Below are 22,428 nucleotides of genomic sequence, written 5' to 3' on the forward strand. Positions count from 1 at the left end.
GCACTACGAGTGACAACGCTGCCTCAGATCTGCACATGGCAGTGTGACTTATGTACATGCGCTAATCTAAAAAGATCAGAGATGTGCGTAAACACACATAGCAATAGCTAAGATAGCAATACTATGCTAAGATGAAATAGCTGCATATGAATAATAAAATTGGATTTAGGAAATGTAATATATAATGTACAGCAACGGTGCAAGAAAAAGCATTAGTAGTTTGCACCCCAGTTAAAAAAAAAACTATATAAAAAAAACAGAAAAATGAATTAAATTTAGCAAATTATGCCAGGAATAATCCAGTTAAAACCATCTTAGGTTTTTGCCAGCCACACATTTGTTATATTGGTAAATCACATAATACTGTAAGTAATTAAATTAAAAGTAAGTTTAGTATGTCACTTTGCATTATCTAAAAAATAAAATGCTAGTGGTTGTTTAAAATATAGTAAAATTAGTTTAAAAGTTTTAATTAATCATTTCACCCTCATGATTTTGCTTGAAAATTATGTTTTGTTTTGTTTTTTTTAGCAATTTTTATCTTGTATACAGTAGATGTTAGTGTTTTGTGCCAGGAAAACTGTCTTAATAGAATGTTTTGAAATATATTAATGGCATTTTGATGGATTTTGGGTATTATTTTTGTAATAATAAACTTATGTCTATGATGCCTAAAACTATATCGTCATTTAACAGAAAAAAATTGTTCCAGATTTAGGTTTTTACTAAAATTTACATAATTCATAATTTTTTTCTAAATTCCTCTCTATGATTAAAGCATGCTTATTTATATGCATCACCCCTTCATTCTAAATGTAAATTATGATCATGTGGAATTGACTCTTTGTGTGTGTTTTGGGGGGGGGGGGGGGTTTGGATTGTTTTAACCCTGCCATTACATTCTGTTTTGTTGTTTTGTCTTCAAAAGTGTTGAGGTTATTCGATTGGGACACAGTTACTTTATCAACTGGGACCGAAAAATGTTCTACTCTAAAAGAGGAACACCTGCAGAAGCCCGCACTACGACCCTCAATGAGGAATTAGGGCAAATAGAATACATATTTTCTGACAAAACAGGAACACTCACACAGAACATTATGACATTCAACAAATGTTCGATTAGTGGAAAACTTTATGGTAGGTAAAATTATTGGTTTGTTTTTTTTAATCAATGTTCTTACTGAGTTTTGTACTAATCATGTACAAGAATAAAGTACTGTTACAATAACCCATCAACTGATAATGCAGTAAAAATGGGGTACATACTGTACAGTCAGTAGAAAAGAAAAACAAAAAAACAATGCATAAATAGCTTTATAATTGCATAACATATGGTGACTAGAAATGGAGTTTATTTTGGCTTTTAATATATGCCCATGCATTTTATTTTCATAGTTGTCTTTATTGTTTTTTTCTGCTGACTTACCGCTCAATAATAATCAGTTTAGTGAATATATTTGTAGCATTCATCCTGCATAGTTTGTTGTATGTTCTGAAGTTGTATGGCTGTGTATTTTAACAATGCTGCATTTTGTGACAATTTTTATCTGAATATTTCATGTGCGCTCCTTATGTTGAATAGTTGGGAGGTATGGTAGATTGATTGTCACTTATTATTGGTGATTTTGTTTTCTAGGTGAAGTACGAGATGAACTGGGTCGTAAAGTAGAAATTAATGAGGTATTGTGTGTATTGACATTAATATCAATGTTTGTTTCGTGTAGTATTTGTAGTCTTTCATTTATGTGCTTTCCTACACTTGCAATACTGGAGGCTCATTTACGCATGTAACAATGGGGCAGATGTATTAAGACTGGAGAAGTGATAAAGCAGTGATAAAGAAGTGATAAATGCAATTTGATAACACACCAGCCAATCAATACTGGTTTGAAAAATGACAGGAGCTGATTGGCTTGTGTGTTATCACCTTCCACTTCTCACTTCTTTATCACTGCTTTATCACTTCTCCAGACTATTATCCTAGGGGTCATTCTAACCTGAACGCTTGCTGCAGTTCTTTGCAGCGCAGCGGTCAGGTCAGAACTGCAACGGCGCCGCAGTGCGCTGGTGCATGGCTGACAGCCGACGGTTGTCGTTGCCTAGCGATCGCCGCTGTGCAATGGTTTTGTACGACGGGGCAGGGACTGACATGCGGGGCGGGCTAGCCCTGTGCTGGGTGTCCCCCCGCATGTGTGTTTCCTGATCGTAGCTGTGCTAAATTTAGAACAGGTACGATCAACTCGGTAATTCAGACCTGATCGTAGCAGCAACTTTGTTAGCATATGGGCAAAACCATGTGCACTGCAGGGGGGGGGGGGGGGGGGGCAGATATAACATGTGCAGAGAAAGTTAGATTTGTGTAGGTTTTTTTGTTTCTGTGCAGGGTAAATACTGGCTGCTTTATTTTTACACTGCAATTTAGATTTAAGATTGAACACACCCCACCCAAATCTAACTCTCTCTGCACATGTTATATTTGTTATATCTGTCCCACGTGCAGTGCACATGGGGGGTCAGTGCACATGGGGGGTCAGTACTGCACATGCGCCGCAGTGCACCGGCGCATGCTAGAGGCCAAAGGCCGTCGTTGCCTAGCGATCGCCTCTGCCTGATTGACAGGCAGAGGTGGTCGATGGGCGGGAGGGGGCTGGACGGCGCCATCAAGCCGACGTTTAGGGGGCACGATCCGGCCAACGCATACTTGGCCGGACAGTTGGGAGGGCGGGCCGCGGCAGCTGCATGACCCAGGCAGCGAAGAGGCTGGCCGGGAGGTACTCCTGAAATACAAAAGCATCGCAGCTGTGCGATGCTTTTGCACTTCTGGGGGGGGGGGGGGGGGCGCGGCACTGACATGCGGGGCGGACATGTCTGAGTGCCTGATCGTAGCTGTGCTAAATTTAACACTTTAACACTACGATCAACTCTGAATGACCCCCATGGTTTTGCCCAACTGCTAACAAATTTGCTGCTGCGATCAACTCTGAAGTAGGCCCTTAATACAGAACATCTACCCATGGAAACATAGCAACCATTATCTTTCATTGCGGAACATTTACAAAGAGAAAATTATTATTTTCTACGGTGTTTCTTTCCAGAGCAGTGGAGTAAGCATATCAGACGTTCTCCTCAAACTGCTTTATTTTACTACGGCCTGATTCCGACTCCTTCTCCTCTATAAATTGCAAATGTTTATTTTACATGCATTCTGTATAGACCACTGGGGTAATTGAATCGGTATCCGGACTCCAGGTCGACAACAAAAAGGTCGACACACCTTAGCTCGACGCCAAAAGGTCGACATGGAAAAAGGTCGACATTAGTTTTTCACAATTTTTTTCTTTTTTGGAACCTTTTCATACTTAACGATCCACGTGGACTACGATTGGAACGGTAATCTGTGCCAAGTGGAGCGGAGCGAAGGCACCATGCCCGAAGCATGGCGAGCGGACGCGGTGCACTAATTGGGGTTCCCGGTCACTCTACGAAGAAAACGACACCAAAAAAAACATAAAAAAAACTCATGTCGACCTTTTTCCATGTCGACCCTTGTTCCTGTCGACATTTTGTCCATGTCGACCTAAGGTGTGTCGACCAATTGCCGTCGACCTAAGGTGTGTCAACCTTTTTGTTGTCGACCTGAAGTCCCAGACCCATTGAATCTGTGCCAGTACATGATTTTATTAAGGTTCAAGAATATATGTAAACTGTGACAGCAAGATGGTGGGTTAGTTATATTGCAGTGGGTAATGTGTGATACTGTAACTGCATGTGATAACTGGTAATTATAACAGTTTAGTGGGTGACGGCACCTCCTCTATTTTAACTCACATCTACACGGTCATCTTACCAGTTATGTATTCGGGAAGATGGATCATGTGCTAAAGAAGGCAAAGCACGTGCAGCACCATCTTTCTAAATACATAGTCGGAAAAAGGCCACTTCGCTGTGAATAAAAATGGTGGTGGAGGCAGCAGCATGGGACTCCGGGTGGGTGGGTGGCGATGGCTCCCCCTGTGCTCATGTGCACTGCACAACTATTATATATGCTCCACTGCTCCTGCTGTACCAACATTAGTTTAGTACTCTTATCCCTGTTCTTTTCTGTACCACAGCCAACATTATTATATTATGGGTGGGCTGTATCAATAGTTACATTTGAATGAGATTATATTCGCTGTTTAATAGATAATATTCTCAACTGGCATGAAAGAAGATCTTTTTGATGATGGGACCAAAACTTGATGCATGCAGTCATATTGTAGCTCCATAGAAACCTATAGGGACTTTTGTGCCACGGGACAGCATCAGATCTCCGATATTTGCTGTGGACCCTATTAATGCATATGGAAGTCCTATAAAGATTTGATAACACACACCAAAATTGCATCTTTCAGAGGTTTCACTGCAAATTTAGTCTCATACGTCTTGACTTAAGTGCTACTTATTTATACAGGTTGAGTATCCCTTATCCAAAATGCTTGGGACCAGAGGTATTTTGGATATCGGATTTTTCCGTATTTTGGAATAAATAGATACCATAAAGAGATATCATGGTGATGGGACCTAAGTCTAAGCACAGAATGCATTTATGTTTCATATACACCTTATACACACAACCTGAAGGTCATTTTAGCCAATATTTTTTATAACTTTGTGCATTAAACAAAGTGTGTCTACATTCACACAATTCATTTATGTTTCATATACACCTTATACACAAAGCCTGAAGGTCATTTAATACAATATTATTAATAAATTTGTGTATTAAACAAAGTTTGTGTACATTGAGCCATCAAAAAACAAAGGTTTTACTATCTCACTCTCACTCAAAAAAGTCCGTATTTCGGAATATTCCGTATTTCGGAATATTTGGATATGGGATACTCAACCTGTACCACAATCAGACCGCTATGCCTAGTCGCTCCCAGGATTTGTACACTGGTCTTTCCCAGGTGCGACCCGGCTGACACCCCTTTCAGACTGGCGGCCCGAGCCGGCTTATTGCCGGGTTGACATCGTCACCGCCGACGCGTCCCGAAGTGGTGCTTGGAGATGAGATGATCTACAAATCCCGCCTCTTCCTATTCAGTGAATGGGTGCCGTGAATGGTGAATGGGTCGCAGTGAATGGGTGCCGTGCTTACCCATTCACATTACACCGCGAGCCAGGTTGAACCCGTGTTCAACCCTGCTTATTACTCAGGTTGAACTACCGGGTTGCACGACCTGGATTATTTCAACTGGCCCCTTTCAGACTGCGCCGCAAGCCGGGTTGCTGCGTGTTCACATGAAATAACCCGGGTTATTACTGGCAGTCTGAAGGGGGTATTACACTCACTTAGATCAGTCTAGACAAGGGACACTTCAACTTCACTAATGCATCTGCTTTATTGTTAACAGAACAGAGAGCAAACACTGCTGTGCTGGTCTTTGTTTTTTTGTGACGGTTTTTTTGTTTGGGTTGCCAACACTTTATTGGCTTTCTCCAGCTGCTGTTCACTATTTCTTTAATGCAAGATCATGATCAGGATTTTTGAAAATATCTCTGTAAAAGCATTTTTCCCTAATTCTGTTGGTTGTTGAATAATCCAAAAAAGACGCAGGGTGGTAACATTCTACTTACTATACTGTAGGACCAACCATCTTCATAAAAGCGCAACTGAAAGGTTCAATGTGCTCCACATTATGAGTTCAAAGACGAAACTCGATCTCCAGGAGGTTGTGGAGCAATCAAACCCTTTTGTGCATTTAAAAAAAGCTGTGCACCCTTCCACAATGCAGGGGACACAACTCTAAATTTTTCCTCTACAACCCTGTATCCAATTTAGGGGGTCATTCCGAGTTGATCGCTAGCTGAAAATGTTCGCTGCGATTAAGTAAAAAAACGGCACTTCTGCGCATGCGCGATGTACTTTCACAACGGCCGATGTATTTTCCCACAAGGTCTAACGAAGCTTTTCAGTCGCAATGGCAGCCGCAGAGTGATTGACATGAAGTGGGCGTTTCTGGGTGTCAACTGACCGTTTTCAGGGAGTGCTCAAAAAACACAGGTGTGCCAGGAAAAACGCAGGCGTGGCTGGGCGAACGCAGGGCGTGTTTGTGACGTCAAATCCGGAACTGAATGGTCTGAAGTGATCGCAAGCGCTGAGTAGGTCTTAAGCTACTCAGAAACTGAACAATATTTTTTTGTAGCCGCTCTGCGATGCAATCATTCACACTTCTGCTAAGCTAAGACACACTCCCAGAGGGCGGCGGCTTAGCTTTTGCACGGCTTCTAAAAACTGCTACCGCGCGATCAACTCGGAATGACCCCCTTAATCCTATAGTGTGAAAACAAACTCATTGCAAAACTAGGTGCGCTCATATGCCTAATACTAAGTTAGCAAGTAACAGTCTTGTTCTGAATCTGTAGATTCTATTTTAGTGGTCTGCAAATTCAAAGCGCTTCAAGTAAAATGGGTATTAAAGGATAAATAAGACTATGTTTTCCAGTTGATGTGATTAAAGCTAATACAGGATATAAACAAAGCAGTATGGGTACATTCAGTTTATATTGCAAATTATATTATTGATTTTTGTGCATGGGCTAATTTAGAAATAAGCAAACGTTTATTCTGGAGAAGAAGGCAATTCGCAAAATCTATCAGCTCTAATATAAAAATTCTAAATCTTTTGCTGAAGGGTTGCAAATTCTTCCATTGGGAAGCTTAATTTACATTTTGTGTCACTTAAGAAGTGCCACATTAATTTTTGCAGCGGGGTACACTGGTATTCCACAGGGAATAACATCGGGGTGTAGAGTTGGATCTTGATCCGAGGCACCAACAGGCTAATGCTTTGACTCTTCCCAAGATGCACTGTACCGCCTCCTCTATATCCCCGCCTCCAAGCACTGGAGCTCAGTTTGTAAGTTGGTGCCTGCAGTGCAGGGAGCTAACAGGGAGGGCTGCGCTAGGCAGCCCTAATAAGAGCTTTTCTGAGAAGAAAGAAGACTTCAAGGCACTAGATGCTATATGTCATACTGACATATCGTGCTGCGGCTCCCTCACCTCCCCCAGCGGCGCTGTATACTCCCGTGCCCTGGTTGCTGGGTACTTACAGCGGAGGCGCTCTGGTCTCATCAGGCACACATCACCGCTGCTGCTCTCCTGGATCGCGTGGCTGCACTTGCAGGGAGGAGGTAAGAGGGTCCCCCAGGTGGGACCCGCCGAAATCGCGATCCGGGCGCGGTTCCAGGAGACGGGCCCCGCCGCTGGTGTGGACACTGTGGCCATGCAGGGACCCCACTATATCCACCAGGGCAAGGAGCACAGGTCAGATTTACTAAAATCCGTTTATTACAGGCTCCATAGTACCCGGTGGTGAAGCCCAGCAGAGGGGATAAGGCGCTGACTTGTAGCCCCTCCCCCAGCCCCAGGCGCCATCTACAGCAGATGGTCCCACCCTGGAGCTGCATCTCTCTCTCTCTCCCTCACTCCATGTCAGCGTTTGGGCACCATTACACAGAGCTGCGCTGGTTCTGGGACTGCTGGGCACTGACTACTCTGTAAAGCCGCCTGCCTCATCAGCGCTGTGCATTTACAGGACACTTAAGTATTCTACATGTCGTTTAGACAGCGTTAGTTAAGAACAAGTGCATAACTACAGGAATATTTAGTACAAGTATTCTGTGATATACATACAGTGTTTACTGTGCATTGTCATATCTGTATACATACATAGTGTTATGTAGTATTACTAGTCCAGTGCAGTCTTATTGTTGTGTGTAATAATTTCTGCATTGTACATGTGACTGTGTGTGCCAATAGCTGCTGTGTGGTTCATATTCCGTGTATCTCACACATATTGCTATCCCTATATTCTGTACCCTGACGGGGGCTAAGTGCATCAGGGTCCTATATATATAGTGTTTTACAGGATATACGGTTTTTGTATTTTTCTCTGTGTATTTCAGTCACCATATACCTGTCACAACTGAGGGCCTGAGCTGACGGGAGGCAGCCTCAGTTGTAGGGGCTGAGATGTACCGGAACCTGGGAGGTTGTATCAGACCCCTGGACATGTAAGTAACATGAATAATAACTGCCCGAAGGCGTGACCACGACAACTTGGATAAAAGTCAATGATGTTTATTATGACAACTCCGCAACACAGCAGCAGTAAAAGAAAACGTAAAAGTCAGCAAAGAATAAATACAGTTCCTGGGTACTACAGGATGGCAGGAGCCACAGGGCACTGGTAGTGTGAGATAGTTCTTATGATCTTCTAGATGGAAAGTCCTTACCAGGCCCGACTGTAGCAATGGAGATAACCCAGGATTGTGCCAGCTGGTGTTCCAGGAAAAGCTGGGTTGCTGAAGATAAAACAGCTGCTGTGGATACTGGCTGGAACCAGACTGTTGTTAGCACGGAGTGGATACTGGCTGGAACCAGTTAAATAATAAATGAACTTGGGAGCGATGAAATATGAACTGAAATGTAGAACTTGAGAGCGGAGAAATAATAATACCGGTGGAGAGTGGTAAAGTGTAGAAAGGACACCGGCCCTTTAAGGGAAGCTGTACTCTGCTGGAAGCTGAGCTGGAAGCAGGTAATGTTGTAGCTGGAAACAGATGAATCCACAATGGATTGGAGAGTCAGGCTACACCGCAGGTGGAATGCTGGTGCGGGTCTCTATGGTGGAAGTCTTGAGACAGGAGCTGGAACCTGGAAGACAATCACAGGAGAGAGACAAACAGGAACTAGGTTTGACAACCAAAGCACTGACGCCTTCCTTGCTCAGGCACAGTGTATTTATACCTGCAGCAAGGAAGGGATTGGCTAGGCAATTATGCAGATTATCAATACTGAGAACAGATTGGTGGAAATGATCAGCTGACAGAATCCAAGATGGCTGCGCACATGCAGACACTTGGAGGGAAGTTTGGTTTGTAATCCATGTGGTAATGAAAACAGTAATGGCGGCGCCGGCCACCGGAGACAGGAGGCGCCAGGCTGACAGATGCACATCCAACCACGCGGACACAGCGGAGGCCGCGGCTGACGTAATCGCCACTCAGACACTCTGCATGCAGAAGTTCAGGGACGGCGGCGGAGGCCGCGGGAGACGCCATGCCAGGTGTAATATGGCGTTTACTGTGACAGCGTCCCAGAGTGACAGGAGAGGATACAGGAATGTACACATCAGGATAACAGATGGGATCCGGTCCTGGAGCGCTGAGCCAGCCTTAGGAGGCATCTGATGGGTAAGAAATGGCGTCCAGATACCCTGATCGTGACAATACCACTTAAATCCTCTGTGTTCTGCATTGGCAGTCACACTCCACAGGGGTTTTTTGTCAGGTACTGTGTTTGGCTATATTGTACTGTTACACCCTAAGGCTACGTTTCCATATAATGTCTGCTACACAGGGCGGGAGATCCGTGGCTGATCCTGCATCATTCAGTGCTGATACCGCGGATTTATCTGAGGAAAATATTCCAGTTGAGGGTCCAGATACCGGGGGTACTGTACCCCTCAGTCAGTCTGCAGCACCGGTGGCACACCAAGACCCATCTTGGGCTGCTTTTTTCTAATTTACTGCCTACGCTAGTAACGAGACTTGCGCCCCCTGTGGGACCTCCTGTGCCATTACAGCCACATATTGTCCCTGTAGTTAATCCGCCATGGGCGGATACTCTGTCTACTCAGTTACAGCAATTAAATCAGTCTTTGGTTAAACAAAAGCCTAACCCTCGCCTTTCTAGGACCAAGGTGTCATCTAAGTGGGCCATTTCTTCCTCACAATCCACTCATGTTTCGGATACTTCATCCGATGAAGATGGGGTATATACTGACCCATCAGACACTGATGCAGATGCTTCTGATGATGAATCTACAACGCAGGTTGATGTTCCTGACCTATTGGAGGCTATCAAACTGATTCTTCAGATTGACGATGAAACTGATCCTCCAGATACGTCTAAGAAACCTGATAAGTTCAGCCTTCAGAAGGTTACTAAATTAGTTTTGCCACATTCTGACCATTTGGTTGACATACGTCAGGAATCCTGGGAGTCTCCAGGGAAGAAATTCTCCCTGTCTAAAAAGATGCTACTGTAGCTCGTTATCCCCTCTCTGCAGAGTTAAGTAAGAATTGGGAAACACCACCACCGGTGGACTCACATGTAGCTCGTCTTGTGTCTTCTACTCTGCCTGTCACTACCGTCACCTCTCTGAAGGAACCGACGGATAAGCGCGTGGAGGGTTGCTTAAAGTCTATTTACACTCTTGCGGGTGCTGTACATAGACCCACTATAGCTGCTTCTTGGGCTGCAAAAGGTATTGAAGCCTGGGTTCAAGCTGTTGAGGCAGAGCTACCTCTGAATTTTTCTGATAATTCCAGACAGTGTCTTTCATATATTACCACAGCCTTCATTACATTCAGGAGGCGGCCTCTGAAGCGGCCAAAGCGTCTACTACGTTCATTGTGGCTCGCCGGATTCTGTGGTTGCGGTCCTGGTCGGTGGACCTGGACACTAAAAAGACCTTGGAGGTGATCCCTTTTAAGGGAGACATACTATTTGGGGAAGATTTGAAAAAGATTGTTGCTGACTTGCTCCCAACTTCAAATATCTACACTTCTCTCTGATTGTTTATATCTAATTCTACAAAAACAATGTACTATGAATAATGCACAAAATATATGAATAATCCAAGTGAAAACTAGATACTTTACTTGGAGAAATACAGAGGACAAGGGCGCCACTTTGTAATTAATGTACATAGTGGTTGGCGGAAATGCTGAGAATACATTGCACGTGAATCATTGGTTGGCGGAAGTCTCATTTCTAGTGCTTCCGTCCAACTAGCTATAGAAACACCTCTGACCGTGAGTATCGTCAGTGGTCACATGGCTAGATCACATGACCATGCGTCCGTGACGAGTATCGTCAGCGGTCACATGGTCCGATCACGTGACCATGCGTCCGTGACGATGCTCCCGCAATGCATTCCCTGCCCTCTTAAGCACTATTCAGAGTTCCGATCACGTGACACAGGATAGTCACATGATCGGACAAACAAGGTCTCCTCCTTCTCCCTCCTTATTATGTTCACTTCAACTACGCAGAGATCACGTGATCGACAGTCCCAGGGGGCGGATAATGTGCTCCCCTCCAATAACATCCTCACAATCCAGTCTCCATAGCAACAACACATGTAAACAAAATAAACGATTGGTTAGTTACTATACACACACTTGCTGTCCCCTCCCCTTAACTACAGAACAAACAAAATTGATTTTACTCAGAAAGGGGAATATTAATAAAAATACGAATATCACTTTATAGTTTACATTCAGTAAAGAAGTAGGTTTGTCTTCTATCTATATTAAGATATTTTGTTTGATTCCTTCTTTAATTATCATGCAACACTGTGACCAGGTGATAATTAGCCACCATATTGGAAGGGGTATATAAACCCCACATACCCAAACAACTGACACCTTTGAAAAAGCTGCTAGCTGAACGCAGCGAAACGCGTTAGGTTAACAAGGGACCCTGAGCTGACGACTATTGACTGGAAGGCCGAACCATCCCCCATCTTAATTCCGGATTGCGACATAAAGTTGGAGGACACAAATAGCAGATTGGACCGATTGATTCAACCCTCCGCATTGCATGAGGAGCTCGCCATTCAAGATCTTGGAGCACTAATTCCTCTAGCGGACACTGCCACTCCACGGGACACTGCTTACCTCCCATTGAATATTTATACCGGATACAGAACCATTTGGGGGAACTATTTGGAACGGACTCTTCCACTAAAATATACTCACAGCTCTGATCATTGGGTAACCCCTTTTTCAAATATTATTATCTATATTGTATGGCTTTATCTATTTTGTTTTATGTTGCATGCATTTTACGATCTAATTATCACAAAAGCACAGTGATATTATATATCTCTATATATCTTTTAATAAATTGTACTAATTATATACAAAAGGATTACATTGTCAGTTCATCAAAATAGCGCAGCCTTTCTTCTTTCCTATTGTTGCTGACTTAGCGTCTGCTAAGACTGCATGTCTTCCAAGTACTAATCCTTCAGCTCCAAAGGCTAAAAGTACCTCTTTTCATTCCTTTCGAGTAAAGCAAGTAAAGCAAACGGTCAGGCGTACCCGAAAAAGGCTCGCACTTCCAAAACCTCTAAGCCCAAGCCTAAACGTTCTTGGGCTGCCCGTCAGCCTACTTCCAAACCAGACAAGCCTGCTGCATGACGCGGCGGGCCACCCCTGGGGGACTCCAGGGTGGGTGGCCGACTTCTGTGGTTCACCCAGGTATGGTTACAGACCACTTCAGACGCCTGGGTGATGGAAGTAGTCACTCACGGATACGCCATCTCTTTCAAGACACATCCTCCTCACAGGTTTTGCTCGACAGTTATCCCTTCGGATCCGTTAAAGGCAAAAAGTCTACGTTTGGTGGTGCAATCACTCGTGGACACGGGTGTGATAGTGTTGATGCCTCTGTCTCAGAGGGGCGGGGGTACTATTCAACGCTGTTCCTAGTCCCGAAGCCAAGTGGATCCTCCCATTCTCAACCTCAAATCTTTGAACAAATTTGTGAGGGTATCCAAATTCCGTATGGAAACTCTTTGCTCTATTGTTCTGGCTTTGGAGCCCAAGGATTATATGGTATCCCTGGATATACAGGATGCTTACCTACACATACCTATTGCCGTATCGCATCAGCAGTATCTGTGGTTTGCTATTGGCAACCTACATTATCAATTCCAAGCCTTGCCCTTTGGACTGACTACAACTCCTTGGATCTTCACCAAGGTCATGGCAGTTATGACGGCAATTCTCCGTCGGCAAGGTATCAGGATCCTGCCGTATCTGGACGACTTGCTGATCCTGGGGAACTGCCCGGAGGTTCTCACCCGTCTTCTGGAACTGACGGTCCAATTCCTACAAGCACACGGGTGGCTCACCAATTGGAAGAAATCCTCACTGGTCCCTGCTCAGAGCATGGTGCACCTGGGGGCATTACTGGACACACACAACCAACGTTTGTTCTTATCTCCAGAGAAGGTCCTGAAGCTTCAGGACAGGATAAGATGCTTCCTCTCTTGCCCACGAGTGTCGATATACTCGGCGATGCAAATACTAGGCCTCATGGTGTCGGCTTTCAACATGGTAGAGTATGCTTAGTTTCACTCTCGCCCTCTGCAGAACCTATTCCTTGCCAGGTGGGACGGCCTACCTCACCGGATCAGATATCACATGATCTCCTGGATTCCGGAGGTTCGTCTGTCACTGAGCTGGTGGCTACAGGACCAACAACTGAGCAGGGGTCGTCCCTTCTGGATCTCCAACTGAGTCCTCCTAACGATGGATGCCAGTCTGCGGGGTTGGGGTGCGGTGTTGGAGCAACACACGCCGGAGAGTGGAGCCTTCATCCAGAAGTTTTTCAACTCCTAGTGGGCAAGTGGGGCCTACCAGATGTAGACCTGATGGCGTCTCGATACAATCACAAGGTTTCGGTCTTCGGAGCAAGGACAAGGGATCATCAAGCAGCGTTCGTGGTCATGCTGGCAATTCCATGGAACTTTCGGCTGCTATATGTGTTCCCTCCGGTGTCACTCCTGCCCAGGGTAAAAAGGAAGTTCAAGCAAAAAGGAGGAATACTACATCTAATTGCTCCAGCGTGGCCCAGACGGCATTGGATCTCAGACCTGCAGGGTCTCTCGATAGAGTGTCCTCTTCTGCTTCCGCAACACCCAGACCTCCTCGTTGAGGGCCCTTGTGTCTACCAGGATCTGGCCTGACTGGCTTTGACGGCGTGGCTCTTGAAGCTTCGCTCCTGAGGGCCAAAGGATTTTCTGAGACGGTCACTCAAACTGTGTTGGAAACCCGTAAACCAGCTTCGGCTCGGATTTATTATAGGGTTACTTCACCTGGTGTGCGGCTAAGAATTACGATGTATACAAGTTCAGTACTGCCAAACTTTTGGCTTTTCTGCAACAGGGCCTGCACATAGGCCTTCGTCTGTCCTCCCTCAAGGTTCATATTTCTGCCTTGTCGGTTTAGTTTCAGAGAAATATTGTGTCTCTTCCTGACGTTCACACTTTCACTCAGGGTGTTTTACGGATTCAACCTCCCTATGTCCCTCCTGTGGCTCCATGGGATTTGTCTGTTGTTTTGAATGCCCTGCAAGAGTCTCCATTTGAGACTCTTGAGTCTGTGGACCTTAAATGGCTTACGCTTAAGGTCTTATTTTTGCTGGCTATTGCCTCTGCTCGAGGGGTTTCAGACTTGGGTGCCTTGTCTTTACGGTCACCCTTTCTGATTTTTCACCGTGACCATGCGGTTCTTAGAACTCGCCCTGGTTATCTACCTAAGGTGGTGTCATCTTTCCACCGTAACCAGGAGATTGTGGTTCCGGCCTTTATCTCTCCTGATCCAAAGAGCGGTCTTTGGATGTGGTACGGTCTCTCCGTATCTATGTGAAGAGAACCACCTCCCTTAGGAGATCTGATTCTCTTTTTGTCCTTTTTGGTTTTCACAAACGTGGCTGGCCTGCGAATAGGCAGACCTTGGCCAGATAGATTAGAATGGTGACTGCACAAGCTTATGCGCAGGCTGGACTTCCAGCCCCTGCTGCTATTAAGGCCCATTCTACTCGGTCTGTTGGACTTTCTTGGGCGGCCCGCCGTGTCGCGTCCCTAGAACAATTGTGCAAAGTGGCTACGTGGTCCTCAGTGAACACGTTCATCAGGTTCTATGCCTTTGATACTTCCGCCTCCCAGGATGCTTCCTTTGGACGCCGGGTTCTTGTGCCCGCTACAGTGCGTCCCCTCCCATGAGGAACTGCTTTAGGACATCCCCGATGTTATTCCCTGTGGAATACCAGTGTACCCAGCTGCAGAAAAGGAGATTTATGGCAAGGCTTACCGTTGTTAAATCTCTTTCTGAAAGGTACACTGGGTTCCACAGGGCGCCCACCTTGACGCACTTAGCTTCTTTGGGTTTGTATGGCATTAGCCGCTGGTACCTTCTCCTGTCCTGAGAATGTGGTTCTATGTGGCTAACATCTACCGTTTCTTTTACCTGCTACTGCATTGGACTGGTTAACAAAACTGAGCTCCAGTGCCTGGAGGCGGGGATATAGAGGAGGCGGTGCAGTGCATCTTGGGAATAGTCAAAGCTTTAGCCTGTTGGTGCCTCGGATCAAGATCCAACTCTACACCCCAATGTTATTCCCTGTGGAATCCACTGTACCTCGCAGAAAGAGATTTAACCATTCTTACCATAAATCTCCTTTTCTGTGTTTTTGTTGGTTCTGTACAGCGAGTGGGGAAGGCGTTAGGAATCATATTCTGGTTATGATGTTTTTGTGATCCTGCACCACTGTGTCTTTTCTGCCTCACAGTTCTGGAGCCACTTCTTTGATTCCTAACAGGACCTCATATGAGTGCAGTTTGTACATACGCCAGACGTTTGCATTGAGCACTTCTACTGATCATGCAGTTCATACTAAGTAGTGTATCCGAGAGTTCCATAAATTTGTAACTCAAATGAAGTAAACAAAGAACCTATGTAGTTTCTCTAAGCTTCAAAAATGTGTCTGTTTTCGCTATCTAGAGTTGTTTCCAACCAGTCCACATTAAGTGGAACAAATTTTCTTAAGAGTAAGAGGAGGTAGTGTTCTGATGCATATCGACGGCAATGGTCCTCGCTTTGTGCACAGGGGCGTGGTCATGCTGAAACAGAAAAGTTACTCCCCAAACCGTTACCACAAAGTTGGAAGATCACAAATCTTTAGAAAGTCATTCTGTGATGTTGCATTAAGTTTTCCTTTCACTGGAACAAATGGGCCCGAGCCAAACCATAATAAACAACCCCAGACCATTTTTCCTCTTCCACATAACTATACAGTTGTCAGTGCACATTCATGCAGGAAGTGTTCTGCTGGCATCTGCCAAACCCAGATTCCTTCATCAGATTTCCAGATGGTGAAGCCTAAGTCGTCACTTCAGAGAATGTGTTTCCACTGCTCCAGCGTCCAATCGCAGAATGCTATTCACCACTCCTGCTGTTGAGCTTGGTGATCTTAGGCATGTGTGCTGCTACTTGGCTATGGAAACACAACACATAAAGCTCCCAACAAACTGCCCTTGTGCTGACGTTGGTTCTAGAGGCAGTTTGGCCTCCGAGGACAGGCTGCACTGGCGGTCCAGTTCCGTGAGCTCAGCTGCTGAGATGTTGTTGCTCCTAGATGCTTCGACTTCCCAATAGCAGCACTCATAGTATACTGGGACAGTTCTAGCAGAACAGAAAAGGTGGAAGCTTAGACTAGGGCCACAGTGAAAGTCACTGAGCACTTCAGTGTGACCCATTCTACTGCTAATGAGTGAATATAGAGCATGCATGGCTGATTTTATCATTTAGCACTGGGTGTGGTTGAGATGGCCAATTACACTAATAAGAAAGGGTGGCCAAATACGTTTTACTCTTAGTGGTCACTGAAGCAAAAAGGGATTTTTTTTCTGGAGGGTTATAAATGTTGTTCCTGTGTGAAATCCCATCACGCAAGGTCTGATGTCCTCCACGATTTATCATTCATTTTATATATAGTATGTCTTTTGTTTTAGCATAATTTATCAGATTATTGACTTTTCAAAAGGAAATATTTAAACATTTTGTTCCTGTGTGTTTTTCAGAAAACTGTGCCTGTGGACTTCTCATTCAATCCTCTTGCTGATAGCAAATTTCACTTTTACGATCACAGCTTAATAGAGGCTATAAAGCTGGAAGAGCCTCATGTTCAGGAGTTTTTCCGATTGCTTTCTTTGTGTCACACAGTCATGTCTGAGGAGAAGAATGCAGGTCTGTGTTCCTACTACCATGTACTGTACATTCCTTTACAGTCAGCAGTGGAAGAAGCACTAGTAAGGGCAGACTAGATGGTACAAGAGGTTCTTATCTGCCATCAAATTCTGCGCTTCTTATTCCATGTATCTCAGTGAAGAGGGTTCAAGCTTTTGGACCACATATATGTTTTGCTGTGCAAGTTTCCTTTTATCTGCATTATATAGTAATATTTTATTTCCAAACACAATCAAAGTTATTGGCTTATTTTCCCTCATCTATACTTAGGAACATCACTATTTACCGATCCTAAAGTTTAGTTTTAGATTTTCTTGGTAATTTAGATTGATTTCTATAAATTGTGAATTTTCCAAACCTTTTGTTTCTTGAACTTGGTAAGAATAAAAGACGAAAATATGGTAATTTATTTGAGGGATAAATCGAGTTGACACTTTTCCCTTTGTGACTGCTATTGACAGCACTGGGCATTAATCTAACATACAGGAGTTAGACTTTGCTGTTCATAAGGTGTCAGAAATTATATTCATTTAGACATAAGCAACACAAGATAAAATCATAAATTGCAGGTTATTACTTCCCTTTAGTTTACCAGTAATGAGTTATGGGGATGTTATCACTTCTGAAATGTCACACTCCTCATCCTGAGACTGACTGAATCCTCTTACATCTACCTCAGCTTTAGTGACACTCACATATGCACACCTTCATTATGCACTGCTTCACTGTGACTGTGCAAGCCCCAACGTGAATTTTTTGGGAGTTCTGTGCAGTGATACAACTACAGAAAGCTTCTGATTAAAAAATGTCCTATTACTGTGGTTGCTACAGCTGGTACCCTAAAAAGCATCAACCAGTCCATCTAGAGACACCCATTTGGGGCAATCTCTGCCCCTATTCAGGTCCCTAATCAGGATTCCACCCTTAAAGATTTAGACACTTGGGTGGTATACTGTTACTACCCCACTGGTACTAGCCACTATTGTTTTAAGATCCTGGGCATTATTTATCATCTGCGGTTTTGCTCTTTATAAAATAAAAATTGCTGCTTTAAATCTGGCAACAAAATTTCCAAAAAAACAGTGGTTGGTAAATATAGCCACCCATGTGTCTCGGAGCCTAAAAACAGTAGAAATTGGGGGGGAAAGAGGTGTGGAAGGTATTAATGAAAACTGGGGCACAAGTAAAAGTTGCCCTTAGTATCCAATTAAATGTTTTCTTCCATGTTCTACAGTGAACACAACCTGATTGGTTGCTATGATTTAACACTATATCAGGACCGTAATTAGGTGTGTGCGGAGTGTGCCACCGCACATAGCACTGCAGGTAGGGGGTGCTGTGGGTGTCACTTGTCAATTATCTGTTTTAATGACTTTCACTTGCAGCTTCCCCTCTTTTTGAAGCCCAGTAACTCTTGACCGCCCCTGTCTCCTACCCCCACCCCTTCCATCTCTAATATTTATACAACATTCATGAACTTAACTTGATAGCTCTTTGTTTTTAGTCACATTATCCTTTATTACATTTCAAGATACTGACATACCCGGGATTCTAACCCATTGCATGTGACATTGCAGTTGTCACGAACCGGTCTCTCACCTTTGCGGGTTCTGGGGTTCATCCGTTGCCAGTGCGGTTGCTCGCGGTGCTGTGCGCCCGTGTGGGGACACGGCGTGATCAATGGCACAGGTAATGCAGAGTCTGGGAACTGTGAGTGCGGGGACCAGATGGCCTAGGGCACTGCGGTGTGTCTGCTGTATAGGAGGTGGCCATGTTGGAGACCAAATAGCTAATACTGAGCACTTGTGAAAACACCTGTGGGCAGGTGTAAGCCAATCCCGTGCTTGTGCTGCCTTTAAGTAGGCTGGGATTATGTCACTCTGGGCCAGTGCTTTGTTGTATCAAAGCTGTGCTCTAGCTCTGAACTCTCTCCGTGCATTCCTGTGTGATTCCCGTGGTCCAGATATCGCCTCCGTTCCCAGAGGTCCGTTTTGCAGCCTTCACTGCCAAAGATCTACCGGCTCTCCATTGTGCTATCAGTCAATTGCACACCTATTGGAAATACTTGGATTCCCAGTGTCCTGCATGAGGTTACCTTGTCTGTCTGCCTATCATACAAAGTCTGGAGGATTCCAATTCCCTCAGCTGTTCGTTTGTTCAACTCTGCATTTAACCCATTCATCACCTTGCCATCTACTACAGTTTCACAGTGATCTCCGGAACCTGCAAGTAACCCAATTCAGTACTTTTTCTATGTTGTCATTACAAGGATAATTCTTCACAGTCTCTCAGTTAACTCTTAAAACTCCATTGCAAATTCTTACAGTTAATTCTCCATGTCTGCATTAACCAGTTAAACACAATCTGCAGTTCAGCATCAAAGCCTGTTTATATTTGGACAATTCAACATTTATTCTTCAGCTTGTTTTTGCATATGTTTCCATGAACATTTCTTTTATTTATTTCTGAGTTTTATCTTGCATATTATTTCTGTCATTCCTGCAATACTTCAGTATAATGATGATTAACAACTAGTCAGTTAACCCCTTACTGAACTGTTACTTTAATAAATATATGAAACGGAACTTCCTTCGTCCTCCCTGTTTTCTTCATACCCCAGCACCTACACCTGTGGTTGGTTCCAGGTTAACGGATTCACAAAAACACCCGGACCTGACAGTAAGCACTGGCACATGGATCCGTCAAGTGACCAATTCGCAGGAGGCGGTGCTACGTCAAATATCCTTTCCCGTCTGGAAAACCAGGAGTCTATACAGACACAAATAGTGCAGTTTATGCAAACTATGGCAGACCGTTTAGAGACTCTTCATACAGCAATTAAAACGTCTCAAGTCCAGATTCCAACTCCGGTTGTCCCAGTTACCACTACAGCTTCTCCTGTGATGCTGCCTACGTCCCGCTTGCAGTTACCCTCTCCGAGTAAGTTTGACGGAACTCCAAAACTTTGCAGGGGATTCCTGAATCAATGCGAGATCCAGTTCGAACTGATGTCCGCCAGTTTCCCATCAGCTCGTTCTAAGGTCGCATATATTATTGCCCTCCTCTCCGGTCAGGCTCTGGAGTGGGCATCACCATTATGGGAGAGAGGTGATCCTATCCTCTCTAATTACAAAGAGTTTGTATCTTCTTTCCGGAGAATCTTTGACGAACCCGGCAGGACCACCTCAGCATCTTTGGAGATTCTCCGTCTACGTCAAGGTTTACGTCCTGTCAATCAATATATTGTTCAGTTTCGCACGTTGTCTTCAGAGTTAAACTGGAATGAGGAGGCCCTGATCGCCGCGTTTTGGAATGGACTTTCTGAGAGAATCAAGGACGATTTAACTATCCGGGATGTGCCAACTAAACTGGATGAATTGATTTCTCTCTGTAACAAACTTGACCTACGCTACAGGGAGCGATGTTTAGAGAAATTCAGGGCAGAGCGATCCAGTCCACGTTATCATCCTAGGCCTCAACAAGATTCTTCATCACAGTCTCCGGTAACGACAGACGAACCTATGCAGATTGGGCGCTCTCGCCTCACAGTAGAGGAACGACTTCGTCGTCGACAGGGTAACCTCTGCATGTACTGTGGGTCCTCTGAACACTTAGTTAAATTCTGCAAACTCCGACCGGGAAACTCTCGCTCCTAGCTTATTCAGGAGAGGTTAAGCTAGGAGTTACTCTGGAATCACGTTCTGGGAAAGAGCCGACCTTGTCTATTCAATTAGAAGTTCCAAGTTCTACAGTGAAAGTTTCAGCTCTCCTAGATTCTGGGGCAGCCGAGAACTTCATCTCCTCAGCCTTTGTCATGCGGTCTAAAGTTCAAACCATGCCTCTGGAAGCAGCAGTTGCCGTTACAGCAGTGGATGGAAGTCGAATTCCAGATGGTATAATTACTCATCGAACCGTATGTCTCAAGATGAAAGTTGGTGTGCTCCATTCCGAATACCTCTCCTTCTACGTGATTCCCAAAGCCTCTCAAGATGTGATACTTGGTTTACCTTGGCTGCAGAAACATAACCCTCAACTTAATTGGCAAACCATGGAAGTCCTTTCATGGGGTAAACCTTGTACCAAGGACTGTTTAGCCTCAATTGTACCTCTCCGGTCAATCAGCCTTCCCGACCTACCTCCGGTGTACCAATCCTTTGCGGATGTTTTCAGTAAACAAGCAGCAGACTCTCTACCTCCTCATCGCGAATGGGACTGCCCAATTGTCCTGGTTCCGGGTAAAACACCTCCTAGGGGACGAATTTATCCGCTATCCATCCCAGAGACGCAAGCTATGTCTGATTATATACAAGAAAATCTAACCAAAGGATTTATCAGACCATCTTCTTCACCTGCAGGAGCCGGATTCTTTTTCGTTAAGAAGAAGGACGGTGGGTTACGACCATGCATAGATTACCGTGGACTCAATGAGATCACTGTGAAAAACAAGTATCCATTACCCTTAATTCCAGAATTATTTGACCGGGTAAAAGGAGCTACTGTGTTTACAAAACTGGATCTCCGAGGGGCCTACAATTTAATCCGCATCCGAGAAGGGGACGAGTGGAAGACTGCTTTTAATACCCGGGATGGGCATTACGAATACCTTGTAATGCCTTTCGGTCTTTGTAATGCACCTGCAGTTTTTCAAAGCTATGTGAATGAACTTTTTCGTGATCTTCTCTACAAGTGTCTAGTAGTGTACCTGGATGATATCCTAATATTCTCTAGGGATATAAAGTCTCACCGTCACCAAGTTAAAGAGGTACTGACACGTCTGAGGAAAAATCAACTTTATTGTAAGTTAGAGAAGTGCACTTTTGAAGTATCTTCCATACCGTTCCTTGGTTACATCATTTCTGGATCTGAGCTATGTATGGATCCCGGTAAGGTACAAGCTATCCGAGATTGGTCCACTCCTACAACTCTCAAAGGGATTCAGCGATTTCTCGGCTTTGCTAATTTCTATAGGAGATTCATTAAGAATTATTCTACGTTAGCTGCTCCCATCACAGCCCTAACTCGTAAGGGAGCAAATCCTACGAACTGGTCTTCAGAAGCAATCAAAGCCTTCTCTGATTTAAAGCAAGCCTTTGTGTCAGCCCCCATTCTTCGACAGCCTGATCTGAATCGTCCCTTTCTACTAGAGGTGGATGCATCTACAGAAGCAGTAGGAGCTGTGTTGTCACAAGTCTTTGAAGATAAAAAGGTCCATCCCTGCGGATATTTCTCCCGTAAGTTCCTCCCGGCAGAACGTAATTATGCAATCGGTGAGCAAGAGTTACTTGCCATCAAGTTGGCATTTGAGGAGTGGAGATACCTTCTAGAAGGAGCTCAACATCGCATTACAGTTTATACTGATCATAAGAATCTTCTGTATCTGCAGTCAGCTCAGTGTTTGAATCCACGACAAGCTCGATGGGCGCTTTTCTTCTCACGATTTGATTTCAAACTCACCTATCGTCCAGGGTCTCAGAACAAAAAGGCAGATGCCCTTTCCCGGTCCTTTGCTTCTTCTGAATTAAATGATGCTACCACGAATCAAGCCATTGTGAA

The 22,428-nt window shown here is 44.5% G+C and overlaps 1 protein-coding gene across 3 annotated transcripts in view; it reads left to right on the forward strand.

Moving 5' to 3' along the window:
- Window positions 1-22,428, forward strand: part of ATP8B4 (ATPase phospholipid transporting 8B4 (putative)) — a 498,700-nt gene that overhangs the window by 407,143 nt on the left and 69,129 nt on the right. For all 3 annotated transcript variants that reach the window (XM_063926015.1, XM_063926016.1, XM_063926013.1), the window contains 3 exons: window positions 929-1,137; window positions 1,637-1,680; window positions 16,710-16,875. In XM_063926015.1, the coding sequence (XP_063782085.1) occupies window positions 929-1,137; window positions 1,637-1,680; window positions 16,710-16,875 (419 nt within the window). The remainder of the gene's footprint in view (window positions 1-928; window positions 1,138-1,636; window positions 1,681-16,709; window positions 16,876-22,428) is intronic.

This window comes from Pseudophryne corroboree, chromosome 6 (assembly GCF_028390025.1).
Source record: "Pseudophryne corroboree isolate aPseCor3 chromosome 6, aPseCor3.hap2, whole genome shotgun sequence".
Taxonomy (NCBI): Eukaryota; Metazoa; Chordata; class Amphibia; order Anura; family Myobatrachidae; genus Pseudophryne; species Pseudophryne corroboree.